Here is a 16,839-nt window from a genome sequence, read left to right on the forward strand (position 1 = left end):
GGTGAATTCCCGAGAGCGGCCACTTCGCTCGAGCCAGCCTGGCGCACCGGACACTGTCCGGTGCACCACCGGACACTGTCCGGTGCACCACCGGACAGTCCGGTGCCCCCAGACTCAGCAGATTCTTGGCTGCTCGAGCCAAGACATTTCCAATTGGATTTTTCCTGTTTCCAGCACTTAGACACAACACATTAGTCCATAAAACAATGTACTAAGTCTGAGAAACATACCTTTATCCTTGATTTGTACTTTGTCCACCTTTTTACACTAGGGCACTTGTGTTGGACACTAAATCACCAAAATACTTAGAAATCGCCCAAGGGCACATTTCCCTTTCAGGTAGGAATTCCAAATTTGCTCCCAAGGCTGTAGAAGGGTTTTTGTTAGGTTATGACTCAAATACAAAGGCATATAGGGTCTTCAACAAATCATCGGGTTTGGTTGAAGTCTCTAGCGACGTTGTATTTGATGAGACTAATGGCTCTCCAAGAGAGCAAGTTGATCTTGATGATGTAGATGAAGATGACGTTCCAACGGCCGCAATACGCACCATGGCGATTGGAGATGTGCGACCACAGGAACAAAAAGAGCAAGATCAACCTTCTTCCTCAACAATGGTGCACCCCCAAACTCAAGATGATGAACAGGTTCATCAAGAAGAGGTGTGTGATCAAGGGGGAGCACAAGATGATCAAGTTATGGAGGAAGAAACACCACATGCCCCTCCCACTCTAGTCCGAGCGACGATTCAAAGGAATCATCCCGTCGACCAGATTTTGGATGATATAAGCAAGGGAGTAACTACTCGCTCTAGATTAGTTAATTTTTGTGAGCATTACTCGTTTGTCTCTTCTATTGAGCCTTTCAGGGTGGAAGAGGCCTTGCTAGATCCGGACTGGGTGTTGGCCATGCAGGAAGAGCTCAACAACTTCAAGCGAAATGAAGTTTGGACCCTGGTGCCATGTCCAAAGCAAAACGTTGTGGGAACCAAGTGGGTGTTCCACAACAAACAGGACGAGCACGGAGTGGTGACAATGAACAAGGCTCGACTTGTGGCAAAAGGTTATGCCCAAGTTGCAGGTTTGGATTTTGAGGAGACTTTTGCTCCTGTGGCTAGGCTAGAGTCTATTCGCATTCTATTAGCCTATGCCACTCACCATTTCTTTAGGTTGTTCCAAATGGATGTGAAGAGCGCTTTCCTCAACGGGCCAATCAAGGAGGAGGTGTACGTAGAGCAACCCCCTGGCTTTGAGGATGAACGGTACCCCGACCACGTGTGCAAGCTCTCTAAGGCGCTCTATGGACTTAAGCAAGCTGAGCATGGTATGAATGCCTTAGAGATTTTCTAATTGCTAATGCTTTCAAGGTTGGGAAAGTCGATCCAACTCTTTTCACTAAGACTTGTGATGGTGATCTATTTGTATGCCAAATTTATGTCAATGACATAATATTTGGTTCTACTAACCAAAAGTCTTGTGAAGAGTTTAGCAGGGTGATGACACAGAAATTCGAGATGTCTATGATGGGCGAGTTGAACTACTTCCTTGGGTTCCAAGTGAAGCAACTCAAGGACGACACCTTCATCTCTCAAACGAAGTACACGCAAGACTTTCTCAAGCAGTTCGGGATGAAGGACACCAAGCCCGCAAAGACTCCAATGGGAACCGACGGACATGTCGACCTCAACAAAGGAGGTAAGTCCGTTGATCAAAAGGCATACCGGTCTATGATAGGATCCTTGCTTTATTTATGTGCTAGTAGACCGGATATTATGCTTAGCGTGTGCATGTGTGCTAGATTTCAATCCGATCCAAGGGAGTGCCACCTAGTGGCCGTTAAGCGAATTCTTAGATATTTAGTTGCTACGCCGTGCTTCGGGATCTGGTATCCAAAGGGGTCTACCTTTGACTTGATCGGATATTCAGACTCCGATTATGCCGGGTGCAAGGTTGATAGGAAGAGTACATCAGGGACATGCCAATTCCTAGGAAGGTCTCTGGTGTCTTGGAGTTCTAAGAAACAAACTTCTGTTGCCCTATCCACTGCTGAGGCCGAGTATGTTGTCGCAGGACAGTGTTGCGCACAACTACTTTGGATGAGGCAAACCCTCCGGGACTTTGGCTACAATCTGAGCAAAGTCCCACTCCTATGTGATAATGAGAGTGCAATCCGCATGGCGGACAATCCTGTTGAACACAGCCGCACAAAGCACATAGACATCCGGCATCACTTTTTGAGAGACCACCAGCAAAAGGGAGATATCGAAGTGTTTTATGTTAGCACCGAGAACCAGCTAGCCGATATCTTTACCAAGCCTTTAGATGAGAAGACCTTTTGCAGGCTGCGTAGTGAGCTAAATGTCTTAGATTCGCGTAACTTGGATTGATCTATAGCATACATGTGTTTTATGTCTTTGATCATGTTCCTTTATGCATTTTGTTGTTTAGTTATGGTGCTTAAGTTGTGCAAGCAATCCCCGGACCTCAAAAGTCCATGTGTGAGTCATGCACATATTTAGGGGGAGATGTGCTGCAACTTGACCCTTTGAAACTAACCGTGTGCTTGAGTTTACTCAATCTAGTCTCAAAGGTGGATTGAAAGGGAAAAGTGAACTTGGACCATGCAAGACTTCCACTGCACTCCGATGAGAGGGTAATTTACTCCAAGCTCATCTTCATGCTCTTATTGCCTCTTTACTCTTAATTGACGTTTTTGGTGAGGCAATGGGGTTTAAGGGCCAAGATTGATCCCGTTTTGGTGCTTAATGCCAAAGGGGGAGAAAATAAGGCCAAAGCAAATGGATCAGCTACCACTTGTGAAATTTTTGAAAATCAGCTACCACTTGTGAAATTTTTGAAAAAGAGTAGAGTAGAACTTTTGATTTGGCAAAATAACTCTTACTATCAAAATTTGGTCTCTTGTGGGGAGAATGTTTGATTATGGAAAAAGGGGTAGTTTTTGGCTCTTAATCATTTTTTCTCTTGGATTATCTCTCCTTGTGTCTAAACATGTGTGTTTAACGTAGAGATAGGAAAATGAATTTGATTTGCAAAAACAAACCAAGTGGTGGTGAAGAACGATCCAAATATGTCAAATCTTGTCAAAGACTATTTTTGGTTCTAAATTGCATTGATGTTGCACTTCTATTTGTTGCTTTTTGATGTGTTGGCATAAATCACCAAAAAGAGGGAGATTGAAAGGGAAATGTGCCCTTGGGCCATTTCTAGTATATTTTGGTGATTAAGTGCCCAACACATATTGAGTGAGTAATTATGTGCTAAATGATGAATGAAGTGCAAATCAACACGAAGGTATGATTCTAGACTTAGTACATTGGTTTTTGTGTACTAACATATTTGTCTAAGTGCTAGAATCAGAGAAAAGAGAAAAAGGAAAAGACTTGGCTGGAGCAGCCAAGACTCAGCGCAGTCTGGCACGCCGGACTGTCCGGTGGTGCACCGGACAGTGTCTGGTGCGCCAGGCTGGCTTCTGCGAACTGGCCACTCTCGGGAATTCGTCGGCGGCGTACAACTATAATTCATCGGACTGTCCGGTGGTGCACCGGACTGTCCGGTGAGCCAACGGCCGCTAGCGCAACGGTCGGCCGCGCAATCCGCGCGTGACGCGTGGCCCATGCCAACGGTCGGCTGGGGGCACCAGACTGTCCGGTGTGCACCGGACAGTGTCCGGTGCGCCAACCAACCCGAAGAACCAACGGTCGGCTGCGCCAGGAATGGAAGGAGATTCGCACCGGACATTCTACAGTGGCTGTCCGGTGGTGCACCAGACTGTCCGGTGCGCCACCCGACAGAATGCAAGAATTGCCTTCCTTGTTGGGTTCCAACGGCTCCTAGCTGCCTTGGGCTATAAAAGGGACCCCTAGTCGCATGGAGGAGTCACCCAAGCATACTTTGAGCATTCTAAATCTTCCACACTTCGTTTCCGCGCACTTGATTGACTTTCTTAGTGATTTGAGCTCCGTTCTTGTGGTGAACTTGTTGCGATTCATTCGAGCTCAAGTCTTGGTTGTGTGTGTGCGTATTGCTGTGTATTTGTGTGTGTTGCTTCCCTCCCTTACTCTAAGTGCTTTCACTTTGATCTTTGTTGTAAGGGCGAGAGACTCCAAGTTGTGGAGATTCCTCGCAAACGGGAAGGAGTATAAGAAAGAAAACAACCGTGGTATTCAAGTGGATCATTGGATCACTTGAAAGGGGTTGAGTGCAACCCTCGTCCATTGGGACGCCACAACGTGGAGTAGGCAAGTGTTATACTTGGCCGAACTACGGGATAAATCATCGTGTCTCTTGTGCTTGATTTCTTTGTGATCATTGGGTTTCACAAGAGCTCTGTCCTTAGCCACTTAATTCCATTGCGCTAACACTTAACCAAGTTTTTGTGGCTATAATTTTAAGTTTTTACAGGATCACCTATTCACCCCCCCCCCTCTAGGTGCTCTCAACGCCTACATCAACCTCGCCACGACAAAGGCATCTCGTCGTTCGTGGGAGACCCTCAAGGGGACATTCCACGCGCTCCGAAGGGGTTTTATATAGGCACCAAGACCCGACTCGTCGGTCACAAGCTCCATGGTGTTCGAGGTAGCAGCCAACGGCCTCCGTCAAGCTTTGTCTTCAGCTATCGCTAAGGCAGAATGGGCCACTCCTTACCCATGGAATCCGACGCGGAACGAAACCCAGGCTGTTTAGGTCAGCCCTGTATCTCCTACTTACAAAGTAGCATGAGAATGAACTCTTCCTTTGTGTTAGAATATGCATTTATCTATGGTCCGGTCCGGTTAGGCCCACCTATGTAAACCCGGTCTCCGACACCTTCTGTGGTCCAGCCCGATAGGGGCCACCCTTGTAAACCCGGCCTCTGGTGTTCATCACGTAGATCACATGTATCCAGTAATAAACAAAAGATTAACTCTCTTCCATCGATTTCTTTTCCTGTTTGGGCATAATGTTTTTCCTCTGTCCCTTTCACGGATCCAAACTTCTGTTGTAATCATGAAAATCGGGTTATGTACCCAACCTTGCACCTGTTTTGTGGCCCCACGTGATGACAGAAAAGGAACAGATCGCTAGGAACTCAGCCTAAAAAGGAACAGATCGCTAGGAACTCAGCCTAAGGGAAACAGTTCACGTTCTCAGGGTTAGTCCGGAGCTAGGTAGTCGCTTAGCTTGTTTCCATACCGTAAGCCTACACCTTCCACCGCCCTAGAACAGTTGTCCAAGCACCATCGGCTAGGTAACTTGGGTTCCAGACCTAGTCCAGATTCAAGGATAGGCCCTGAAAATAGGCTTAGCAAGGTTCGGATATATGATTCGAAGTATTGAGAACAACAAAATAGGGATCACGTCGGTACACCACTAAGCTTCGACCCCAAGTCGTGTCCAGGATCGACTCTCGTCTTGCCTTTGCATCGAACAATTGAAACTACCATAAACCCTAAACCATGTCACCACACGTTCTCAAGCCTGCCCCTGCCGAGGCAGTGGTCCAGTACAGACACATGGTCGGGTATGTCTACGTGGCGCCTGATGTCTGACCTCTGACATGGGGGTCGTCAGCACTAGCTATAGGAAGGATGCGTGCCAGCCCACGCCAGGGGCAGGTGTCGTATCCCTCGCATTAAATGCGTGCGGCGTGCCCAGTCTGTAACGTGCGAGAGACACTGTTACACAAGCGTTACCAAGATAAGACCATTGACTCAATGCACCGCTGGGGCAACCTTCATTATGACCTTAAATTCACATTAAGCATATTTAACCATATTTAACCAATCAAGAGAATACACATGTCTTTATAAATGGAAACTGTGGCAATATACGGTCACCTTGCTAGCCTACTTTAATATAATAGATAGATATATAAATAAATCCCAAGAGTTTCCGCGAAGGAACCAAAGGCGGAGCAGCTGCTGGCCAACAATTGCCGTAGCGTTGGAGCTTTCCAACAGTACGAGCCAATCACTATGCTACTAGCTAGCAGCTAGCAACAACACAAAACCTCATGTTGTCCTTTTATCGATGTCACAGTGTGCACATTTGATAGCAAGAGGCGTTCGGCCCGCAACACCTTTCGTTTTACCCGCCGCTACCCTAGAATATCTGGCAGTGAAAAACTTGGTAAAAATGCCCTCCAGTAGTACAATCATAGAATGCATGGCTATACATGTGGCGTTAGAAATGTTGTTAGTTAGTGTTTCCAAACACTCCATCTTTTACCGCGCAAACGTGCGAGATATATAGTTGCAACAATATAATAATATAACACGTTAAAAATATATAATTCTGGTCTTGTTTTTGCCAAACTTAACTTCATCTTGATTTATTGTACGACAAAAGCAACCCATCGTCCAAACCAGTGCTAGAAATATGGGCCACGTTTTTTAGGCTAGCACGAGCACCATTCAAAAATAGAAACTTAAAGCATGCTCCAGCATGAAATAATATGAGTCAAGCTAATACAGTCCAAAGACGAGCCTCAAATTCCAACCCGTCGGACCTAAAATTTCGTCCCGTCGCCGTCGCCCTGGGACGGCTCGCACGTATGGGCTGGGCTTGGGTTGGCACGGTCTAATAAAGCTTATTGTTTTTTTAGTTTAGTAAGCTATAGAGTTTATATGTTTGTAATATTTAGATTTTATGTGGTTAAATGATGCTCGCATTGTTTAATATCTTTAATTAGTAAGATATGAACTTTATGTGATTGCAATATTTGGATTTTATATGGTTTAAATATATGGATCGGACATTGACCGACGCAGGCCAACAAAGACAGGACATGTTTTAGGATCGGACTAGACCACTGTTTCTACTCTTTAGGCTCGCACGACACGACCTAAAATTTTTTAGACCTTCTTAGTCCAAACCCGTTTGGAACGAACCACAAAGTGGACCCGGCCAATTCCCATCACTAGTCCAAACACACAATCCAGGACATACGACATACACTACACACACAGAGTCACAGACAGACCAGCGCTCTGCATGGCCATCATTCTGGTGACCACGCAAAAAGGACCAGCCATTCCCGGGCAAAGATGGTTTCAGAAGCCAGCGAGCTTGGCATTGGCACACACTATACACACTGGTCGCTGATATTTCGATTCCCCACGTGCGACACGGCATCTACCCGTCGAGGAACTCCACATCTCTCCATGAAGCTCGCTATATATGCATGTGAGCTTGGCATTGGCACACCACAGAGCAGCCACTTGGATCCGGTGCTCAGCGGAACAGCTAGCTATAGCCTGTAGCTAGCAGCTAGCTTCAGTCACAGGCCGGACGGTCGGCTCACACACAGCTAGCCGCCGCCGCCGCTAGCTTAGCCACCAGTAGTCCGATCTGATCTACAGGCAAGGGGCAACTAGCTAGCTAGCCGCGCGCCGGCGCCATGATGAACCTGAACCTGAAGCAGCCTCTGGTGCTGCCCGCGCACCACAGCAATGTCGTCGGCTCGCGCCTGTCGTCGTCGTCGCCCTCGGCAGCCGCCGCCAGCAGGAGGACCGGCGGCGGCGTGTCCTCCCGGTCCGGCTCCCGGCGGCACGTGCGGCTGCCGAGGATCAGCTGCAGCGCCACCGAGGAGGTCAGCGGCGCCGTGTCGTCCGTCACCGTGGAGAGGATGCTCACGGTGACGGCGTCGGTGGAGGCGTCGCCGGCCATCGGGCAGATGTACTTCCAGCGCGCCGTCGACGACATCGGCGACCTCCTCGGCAAGACGCTGCTGCTCGAGCTCGTCAGCTCCGAGCTCGACGCAAGTGAGTATAGTCACTCATACTGTCGGCCGTATGGATCGGATGGGCGGGCGCCATGCATGCATGCATCCTAGCTGTTAGTAGCTGAGCTAGATCCAACAATAATGGTGGCTACTATATATCCATGGCCATTATATTGCTCACAGCGACTAAACGAAAATCACTACTGAACCGTGGATTTATATATATATATATATATATATATATATATATATATATATATAGATGTGTGGATGATGATTATCATAACAATAATGAGGGGTGAGAATATAGTTCAAATATATGTGTGCAAGAAATATAGATGCTCTCCACAATAATGGACAAAAGGACTTGAACTGCAAGACGCCATACCATACGCGTACGACTAGACGAGAGTTTGTCGTAGAAGACTACGCGCGTACGTACGCCGTAGAAAATAAAGGGAAAATCTGAGCTTGTGAGCATGCATGCATCATGCATGTGGTGTGGTGGTGCACTGCAGAGTCGGGCGTGGAGAAGACGCGGGTGACGGCGTACGCGCACAAGACGCTGCGGGAGGGCCACTACGAGGCGGAGTTCAAGGTGCCGGCGTCGTTCGGGCCGGTGGGCGCGGTGCTGGTGGAGAACGAGCACCACAAGGAGGTCTTCATCAAGGAGATCAAGCTCGTCACCGGCGGCGACAGCAGCACCGCCGTCACCTTCGACTGCAACTCCTGGGTGCACTCCAAGTTCGACAACCCGGAGAAGCGCATCTTCTTCACCCTCAAGGTACGTACGTCGATCAGCATGGTGACCGCGTGCATGCATGTATGCTGACTGACACTCACGGCTGCTTACTTTTCTGTGCAGTCATACCTGCCGTCCGACACGCCCAAGGGGCTGGAGGACCTGAGGAAGAAGGACCTGCAGGCGCTGCGCGGCGACGGGCACGGCGAGCGCAAGGTGTTCGAGCGCGTCTACGACTACGACGTGTACAACGACCTGGGCGACCCGGACAAGAACCCGGCCCACCAGCGGCCCGTGCTGGGCGGCAACAAGCAGTACCCATACCCGCGCCGCTGCCGCACCGGCCGCCCCAGGACCAAGAAGGACCCCGAGACGGAGATGCGCGAGGGCCACAACTACGTGCCCCGCGACGAGCAGTTCTCGGAGGTGAAGCAGCTCACGTTCGGGGCCACCACGCTGCGCTCCGGCCTGCACGCGCTGCTGCCGGCGCTCCGCCCGCTGCTCATCAACAAGAAGGATCTGCGCTTCCCGCACTTCCCCGCCATCGACGACCTCTTCAGCGACGGCATCCCGCTGCCGGCGCAGACCGGGTTCGACGCCATCCGCACCGTCGTCCCGCGCATGGTCAAGCTGGTGGAGGACACCACCGACCACGTCCTCCGCTTCGAGGTGCCGGAGATGATAGAGAGTAAGCTAGCTAGCAGACGCACTCATCTCAGGACTGCTTGTTATCTTAATCTTAAAAAAAATAAATGATTTGCTTTGCTAGGGGACCGGTTCTCGTGGTTCAAGGACGAGGAGTTCGCGAGGCAGACGATCGCGGGGCTCAACCCGCTGTGCATCCAGCTGCTGACTGAGTTCCCCATCAAGAGCAAGCTGGACCCGGAGGTGTACGGGCCAGCGGAGTCCGCCATCACCAAGGAGATCCTGGAGAAGCAGATGAACGGCGCGCTGACCGTGGAGCAGGCGCTGGCGGCGAAGCGGCTGTTCATCCTGGACTACCACGACGTGTTCCTGCCCTACGTGCACAAGGTGCGGGAGCTGCAGGACGCGACGCTCTACGCCTCGCGCACCATCTTCTTCCTGACGGACCTGGGCACGCTGATGCCGCTGGCCATCGAGCTGACGCGGCCCAAGTCGCCGACGCGGCCGCAGTGGAAGCGGGCGTTCACGCACGGGCCCGACGCCACCGACGCCTGGCTGTGGAAGCTGGCCAAGGCGCACGTGCTGACCCACGACACGGGGTACCACCAGCTGGTGAGCCACTGGCTGCGCACGCACTGCTGCGTGGAGCCCTACATCATCGCCGCCAACCGGCAGCTGAGCCGGCTGCACCCGGTGTACCGCCTGCTGCACCCGCACTTCCGCTACACCATGGAGATCAACGCGCTGGCCAGGGAGGCGCTCATCAACGCCGACGGCATCATCGAGGAGTCCTTCTGGCCGGGCAAGTACGCCGTCGAGCTCAGCTCCGTGGCGTACGGCGCGACGTGGCAGTTCGACACGGAGGCGCTGCCCAACGACCTCATCAAGCGCGGGCTGGCCGTGCGCGGGGAGGACGGGGAGCTGGAGCTCACCATCAAGGACTACCCCTACGCCCACGACGGGCTCCTGGTCTGGGACTCCATCAGGCAGTGGGCGTCCGAGTACGTCAACGTCTACTACAAGTCCGACGAGGCCGTGGCCGCCGACCCCGAGCTGAGGGCGTTCTGGGACGAGGTGCGCAACGTGGGGCACGGCGACAAGAAGGACGAGCCGTGGTGGCCCGTGCTGGACACCCGCGACAGCCTGGTGGAGACGCTGACCACCATCATGTGGGTCACCTCCGGCCACCACTCGGCCGTCAACTTCGGCCAGTACCACTTCGCCGGCTACTTCCCCAACCGGCCGACCACCATCCGGAAGAACATGCCGGTGGAGGAGGGCGGGCCGGGCGAGGAGATGGAGAAGTTCCTCAAGCAGCCGGAGACGACGCTGCTGGACATGCTGCCCACGCAGATGCAGGCCATCAAGGTCATGACGACGCTGGACATCCTCTCGTCGCACTCGCCCGACGAGGAGTACATGGGGGAGTTCGCGGAGCCGTCGTGGCTGGCGGAGCCCATGGTGAAGGCGGCGTTCGAGAAGTTCGGCGGCAGGATGAAGGAGATCGAGGGGTTCATCGACGAGTGCAACAACAACCTGGACCTCAAGAACCGCTGCGGCGCCGGGATCGTGCCGTACGAGCTGCTCAAGCCCTTCTCCAAGCCGGGAGTCACCGGGAGGGGCATCCCCAGCAGCATCTCCATCTGATCCATCCTCAGCATGCATTAGTCCAATTAAATCGGGGGGTGTACTATTATTGCATGCAGAGGCTGCTTGTCGAATAAAACGTACTATATGTACGATTGTATTGTACATGTGTGTCAATGCAACAAGAGGCACGTTTGAGACTTTGAGTTAATACCAATTAAACTAGTAAGATGGCATTATTAACAGAGCCTTTATACATTTTGAAACAACTTTATACATTTTGAAACGACTAGATATATATATACAGTATAATTTTGAGATAGCTTCAAAGTACGAAAAGTAAAAATGACCCTGAAAGTGATAGAATAACAACCCACTCTTTACAGAGCAGCAGATAGTACAAACGACAGGCTAGTCAGTTTCTCTCCGTCCTTCATGCATGAGCATCGCAGCCGAGATCGGCATATATGCTGGTTTCATCACGTATTGTCCAAAAAATATTCACGGGAAAACAGGTGAGCCCAGTGCCATAGGCGGGCGCTTCAGCACCAAGCCAAGCGGATGCCGCTGGAACCCAATGTCCACTGGCTAGCTAACACCTGTTATCTCTCCACAGTTTCACAGACAGCGATATATATGGGCTCACTAGAGAAGACAATGGAGCTCGCCGCCGCTCGATCGCAATCTGGATGTGAATGGAGGAGGGTACAGTGTTGATGTTGGACACAAGCAGTAGTGTGTACATCTCCATGCACAGGACCTCAGGCATCCTACTTCTTCCGTTCTTTTTTATTTATCACATTTTAGTTAAAAAAAATCTAGCGGACGATAAATATTTGAGAACAAAGTTAGTATATTTTTTTAACAGTAGATAAGATATCAAGTCAGAATTGTTTTACGAATCTAGCTTTCCATGGTAGGGGTTAAAATAGAGGGAAATGGGCTGGGCTTTGAATAGGCTTTTGAAACATTAAGACAAGCAGAAAGAGATAGGGAAAGGAAAAGAGATATTCCGAAGGAAAATTCCCTTCTTGAATCAATTAATGATCAGGCAATTACTTAAAAAAATAACATGCTCGCACATTTCATCCAAGATATCCCTGAGATAGGCTATGATCACGATGAGATATGCATAGAACTATGTGACCTAGTGGCATCCAAAGGTAAGCATGAAACCTTGAGAAGGGGGGGGGCATAAGGGTCGTAAGACCAATAAGTCACATAGCTCTCAGTGAAATAAAAAAATTTTTGGAATAGTAGAGGTTTTTCAGACTTGACTAAAATTCGATGTTTATTGAATGCAGAAAAGGAACATAATCTCGACTTCGTTACGGTGATGGAAACTGGTAAACAGGACATGTCCGTCCGAATCTTGCATGACTCACGAGGTGCAAGTTTTGTTTGGCATAATTTACCACCACGTGGAAATTAGAAAGTTAATGCTATTATGTTTGATTATCTCTATTTGTTGAGGGGGATTTCATATAAAGTTCCATCCCATCGATAAATGGGATAAATTCAGCTTGAATCTAATGGCAGTTTATGGGTTGGCTTTTGATGAAAATGATATCTTATTGAACCTTTTTAAAGAAACAAATATAAAAGATGCTACTTCTAGATGGAGCAAAATAAGACTCCAGGGCCAGATGGACTCCTAGCAGAGTTTTACTAAAAAAATTTAAGGACATTATCAAATATGACTTGCTACAAATGTTCAAGAACATGTATAAATGTATAGGGGTGACCGGTCATTGTTTGGCTTGAACTTTATTATAATCACTTGTATCCTTGAACTTTATTATAATCACTTGTATCCCTAAGGTACATGACGCAAAACTAATAAAACAACATAGACCCATTTGTCTCTTGAATGTTAGTTACAAGATCTTCACCAAAGTAGCTACTAACATGTTGAATCTAGTAGCTAACAAAATAGTAAAGCCTACCCAAACCACTTTCATGCAAGAACAAAATATCCTAGGAGAAGTAATCCTACAAGAAACAATCCATGAGTTACACAGACAAAAAGATAGATGGGGTAATTTTCAAGATAGGTTTTGATAAGACATACGATAAAGTTAAGTGGCTTTCATGTATCAAACTATACATATGAAGGATTTCTCTCCAAGATGGATATCTTAGACAAAGAAGTTCATCTCAGAAGGCAGTGTGGGTGTAAATGTTAATGACAAGATAGGTCACTATTTTCAAACAAAGAAATGCTTTAGGCAGAGATCACTTCCATCCCTTCATTTTAATATGGTGGCTGAAAGGGAAATAGGCTTACACCTTTTCTAATTGATTTTGGTGGTTGAATTGCCCAACACAAATAATTGGACTAACTAGTTTGCTCTAGATTATAAGTTTTACAGGTGTCAAAGGTTCACAACAAACCAATAAAAAGACCAAGAAAGGGTTCAAACAAAGAGAGCAAAAGACTACTGAAGTGTGCCCTGGTCTGGCGCACCGGACTGTCCGGTGCACCAGGGACCCCAACTCCGAACTTGCCACCTTCGGGAATTCTGGGAGCCACTCCGCTATAATTCACCGGACTGTCCGGTGCGCCAGCGGAGTAACGGCTACACAGCGCAAACGGTCGTCTGCAACGAGTCGTTAATGCGCTACAGTGTGCGCAGAAGTCAGAGCAGAGCCAGAAGGCGCACCAGACAGTGAACAGTGACTGTCCGGTGCACCACCGGACTGTCCAGTGGCCCAGCTGTTAGAAGCTCCAACGGTCAGAACCCAACGGCCGGGTGACGTGGCTGGCACACCGGACTGTGTCCGGTGGCGCACCGGACTGTCCGATACGTCATGCGACAGCAGCCTCCACCAACAGCTCCTTTGGTGGTTGGGGTTATAAATACCCCCAACCACCCACCATTCATTGCATCCAAGTTTTCAGCCTTCACACCTCATACAAGAGCTATAGCATTCAATACAAGACACAAACAAATCAAATCCTCTCCCAAGTCCAAAGATCATTTCAATCAAATAGTGACTAGTGAGAGAGAGATACTTATGTTCATTTAAGCTCTTGCGCTTGGATTGCTTTTCTTCTTCCTTCTTTCTTGTGTTCAATTCACTTGTAATCAAAACAAGAGACACCAAGTTGTAGTGGTCCTTGTAGTGGACTTAGTGTCCCATTTGATTGAAGAGAAAGGCTCACTCGGTCTAGGTGACCGTTTGAGAGAGGGAAAGGGTTGAAAGAGACCCGGTCTTTGTGACCACCTCAACGGGGAGTAGGTTTGCAAGAACCGAACCTCGGTAAAACAAATCACCGTGTCATCTGCCTTATTCGCTTGTGATTTGTTTTCACCCTCTCTTTCGGACTCGCTTTTATTTCTAACGCTAACCCCGGCTTGTAGTGTGTGCTTAAGTTTGTAAATTTCAGATTTGCCTATTCACCCCCCTCCAGGCGACTTTCGGTGGCAGATATGTTGGCTATAATAATTAAAAGGGCAAATATAAAAGGATGAGTTAGTGAGGTAGTGCCCCACTTAATAGATGGAGACTTATCTATCCTTGAATATGCTGATGACAAATCCTATCCTTAGAATACGATCTGGAAAAGGCTCACAATACAAAATTGTTACTTTGTATTTGTAAAATCTCAAGGCTTAAAATCAACTTCCATAAGAGAGAAATATTATGCTTTGGTGCAACACAAGATCATGAGCAAGTGTATAGAGATATTTTTGGGTGCGAAAAAGCAAAGCTCCCTCTATGGTATCTGGGTATTCCTATTTATTATATGAAGTTAAAAATGCCAATTGCAGGGAGCTAGAGAAAAGATATGAAAAAGACTTAGTAGATACAAAGGAAAACATCTTTCAATTGGGGGAAGGCTAACCTTAATCAACTCAGGTTTAAATAGTCTCCCCTTGTTATGATGTCTTTCTTCCCTGTTCCAAAGGGTGTTCTCAAGAAGCATGACTACTTTCAATCTCACTTCTATTGGCAAAGTGATGAGAACAAAAAGTATGGCCTTAGCAAATGGAACATCCTTTATCAACCTAAGGACCAAGGGGTTTTGGGCATCATGGACCTCAAACTAAAGAATAATGCCCTGCTAAGAAAATGATTGTTTAAACTTCTTACTGCGAAGGGAATGTGGCAACAATTACTTACAAACAAATACCTCAGTTCCAAACCACTAGTCCAAGTTGAATGCAAACTAGAAGACTCACCTTTTTTTATCAGGGCTAATGAAGGTGAATAAAGACTTCCTTCGATTTGGATCAGTGTTAAAATCAGATAACTTAAATCTATCTTGGATGCAATCTCTAATTGGACCTAAGATTGTTGCCTGGAATGAGTTACACTAGAAGTTTGTTAGCATTGCTTTAACAAAAGATATATACATCTTTTGTTGTAACGTTCATCCAAATAGACTATTCTTGATGAAATGTCTCTATTTGGCCCTAATCAATGAGAATGTGCCAAACCTAAATAAGAGATTATGGAAACTAAAAGCAACCCACAAAATCAAATTTTTTATGGTATATTCGTACATGAGTGAACCTCATCAAAGATAATTTGGCTAAACAAAATTGGAAGGAAAGTAAAGCATGTATTTTCTATCAAGACAACAAAACGATACATTACATATTTTTTTGAATGCCATTTTGCTCATCTGGTTTAGAACATGTTTTGGGCGTTCAAAATCCCAAAACCAACATCCACCTCAAATATGTTCGAGAATTCGCTTTAACACTTTGACAAAAAAATTAAAAATATCCCTACTAGAAGTAGCAACCATCTGTCAGTCTCTGTGGCCTAGTACAAACAATCTGATTTTTCAAAAAAAAACTTTGTGACTCCTCCGCATGTTATTTTCACTACTACCCACTAGTTACAATCTTGGATCAAGTTGTAGAGACACGAACAACATTCTATGGTGATGGAGGCTTTAAAGCATTTGAAGCAAATGGCCATGACATTCTTATCCCAAGCACATGGGTGGCAATCTAGTCATACGATTGAGAGTATTAAAAGTATGCATGTCATGTTTCTTTTTTTCTTTTTACTTGCTTTCCTCGGTTGTGTGCATCTTGTTATTACATAGGTCTAGAGATGTTCGTTATTTCAAAAGTATTCATTGTCCTATAGTTTGTTTGTTTTTTGATAAGGAAATGCAATAAAAATCTTCCTTATCCAAAAAAAACAAACTACAGGAAGTGAGATGGGGCAATGACTGTTGTGCAAGTAAGACATAGGTGAGTGTGCAAACGACACATTTAGCATTTACCCCCCTCCCCCCTTAGGTCACTAATAGTCCAGACATGTCACTGGTACGCACTGGTATGGTGGGGGTTTAAATGCTAAAATTAGCAACTACGATTGGATCACAATCTAAAAGCCATTGTCTCAAGGTAACGACGGTTACACAAGCAAATCTTAGGTGCAAGTATGTGAGCCTCCTGGATTTTAAATCATGATCCAATCATCCAACCAAAGTCGTACGTACTTAAACCTCCCATCATACCAGGGCATACCAGTGTCATGTCTGGACTAATAGCGAGCTAGTGAAGGGTTTAAGTGTTAAATGTGTAACTAAGGTTGGTGAGGGTTTAAGTGCTATATGTATAACTATGGTTGGAATACGTGAAGGGCCATGAGACACGCACCTAATAAGGCTTGCTTGCTGCGTATATGAACAAACCAGAAAAGAGCATCCAAAATATCATCCCCACGCGAGCTCAGGTTACTCTTGTCCCAAATAGACGGGCAAAGAACTCCCGTAAGTAGTAGTAACTGTACGGGTAACCGCTAACCAAGATTGAACCAGTTTCTCCAGGACAGGATGGCGGGGTTTGTTCTAGTCCTTTCTCCGTTGATAACAATGGCGGTGTCTACCTGTATTCCAGTCGTCCATGGTAGTCAGAGCGTTGCATCACAGCAGCTTTGACCATCACCAATTGGCATGATAAGAAATGCAGAAAGAGGTGCGACGACGGTTGAGAACTCGAGATACTTGGAGTGCCATCGACTATATAAGGCAGCATAAGACCCAGAAGAATAGAGGAAGAACGGGCATTCATCACCGTGAGATGCAGCTCTCAGTTCCACCCTGACTGACTGATGAAAATAATCAAGCTGAGACTTTGATAACTGTAATAACAAGAGCTTAAGAAGAAATA

At 47.3% G+C, this 16,839-nt stretch overlaps 2 protein-coding genes across 8 annotated transcripts in view; one reads left to right on the plus strand and one right to left on the minus strand.

The window, feature by feature from the left end:
* The first annotated feature begins 7,205 nt into the window (after positions 1-7,205).
* Positions 7,206-10,928, plus strand: lox10 (linoleate 13S-lipoxygenase10). Its single transcript, NM_001112510.2, has 4 exons — positions 7,206-7,765; positions 8,244-8,509; positions 8,591-9,155; positions 9,237-10,928. Exons 1-4 carry the CDS (start codon positions 7,402-7,404, stop codon positions 10,757-10,759), a joined length of 2,718 nt encoding a protein of 905 aa, NP_001105980.2. The 5' UTR covers positions 7,206-7,401; the 3' UTR covers positions 10,760-10,928.
* Positions 10,929-15,249: 4,321 nt separating this feature from the next.
* The window catches only part of LOC103654843 (protein STRUBBELIG-RECEPTOR FAMILY 8), a 35,681-nt gene continuing 34,091 nt past the window's right edge, over positions 15,250-16,839 (minus strand). For 3 of the 7 annotated variants that reach the window (XM_023302245.2, XM_023302246.2, XM_023302244.2), the window contains one exon: positions 15,250-16,773. In XM_023302245.2, the coding sequence (XP_023158013.1) occupies positions 16,580-16,773 (194 nt within the window). In that variant the 3' untranslated portion in view covers positions 15,250-16,579. Of the gene's footprint in view, positions 16,778-16,839 lie in introns of all 7 variants that reach the window. The other 4 variants (XM_008681667.4, XM_035967557.1, XM_008681666.3 and 1 more) reach the window with 2 other exon arrangements.

This window comes from Zea mays, chromosome 4 (assembly GCF_902167145.1).
Source record: "Zea mays cultivar B73 chromosome 4, Zm-B73-REFERENCE-NAM-5.0, whole genome shotgun sequence".
Lineage (NCBI taxonomy): Eukaryota > Viridiplantae > Streptophyta > Magnoliopsida > Poales > Poaceae > Zea > Zea mays.

What these genes read in the sequence shown, in the direction of transcription:
- lox10 (NM_001112510.2), top strand. Translation starts at nt 7,402, where the DNA reads ATGATGAACCTGAACCTGAAGCAGCCTCTGGTGCTGCCCGCGCACCAC. An exon ending in GCATCTTCTTCACCCTCAAG is followed by an intron (nt 8,510 to 8,590) that starts GTACGTACGTCG and finishes TTTTCTGTGCAG; the next exon opens with TCATACCTGCCGTCCGACAC. An exon ending in GGTGCCGGAGATGATAGAGA is followed by an intron (nt 9,156 to 9,236) that starts GTAAGCTAGCTA and finishes TTGCTTTGCTAG; the next exon opens with GGGACCGGTTCTCGTGGTTC.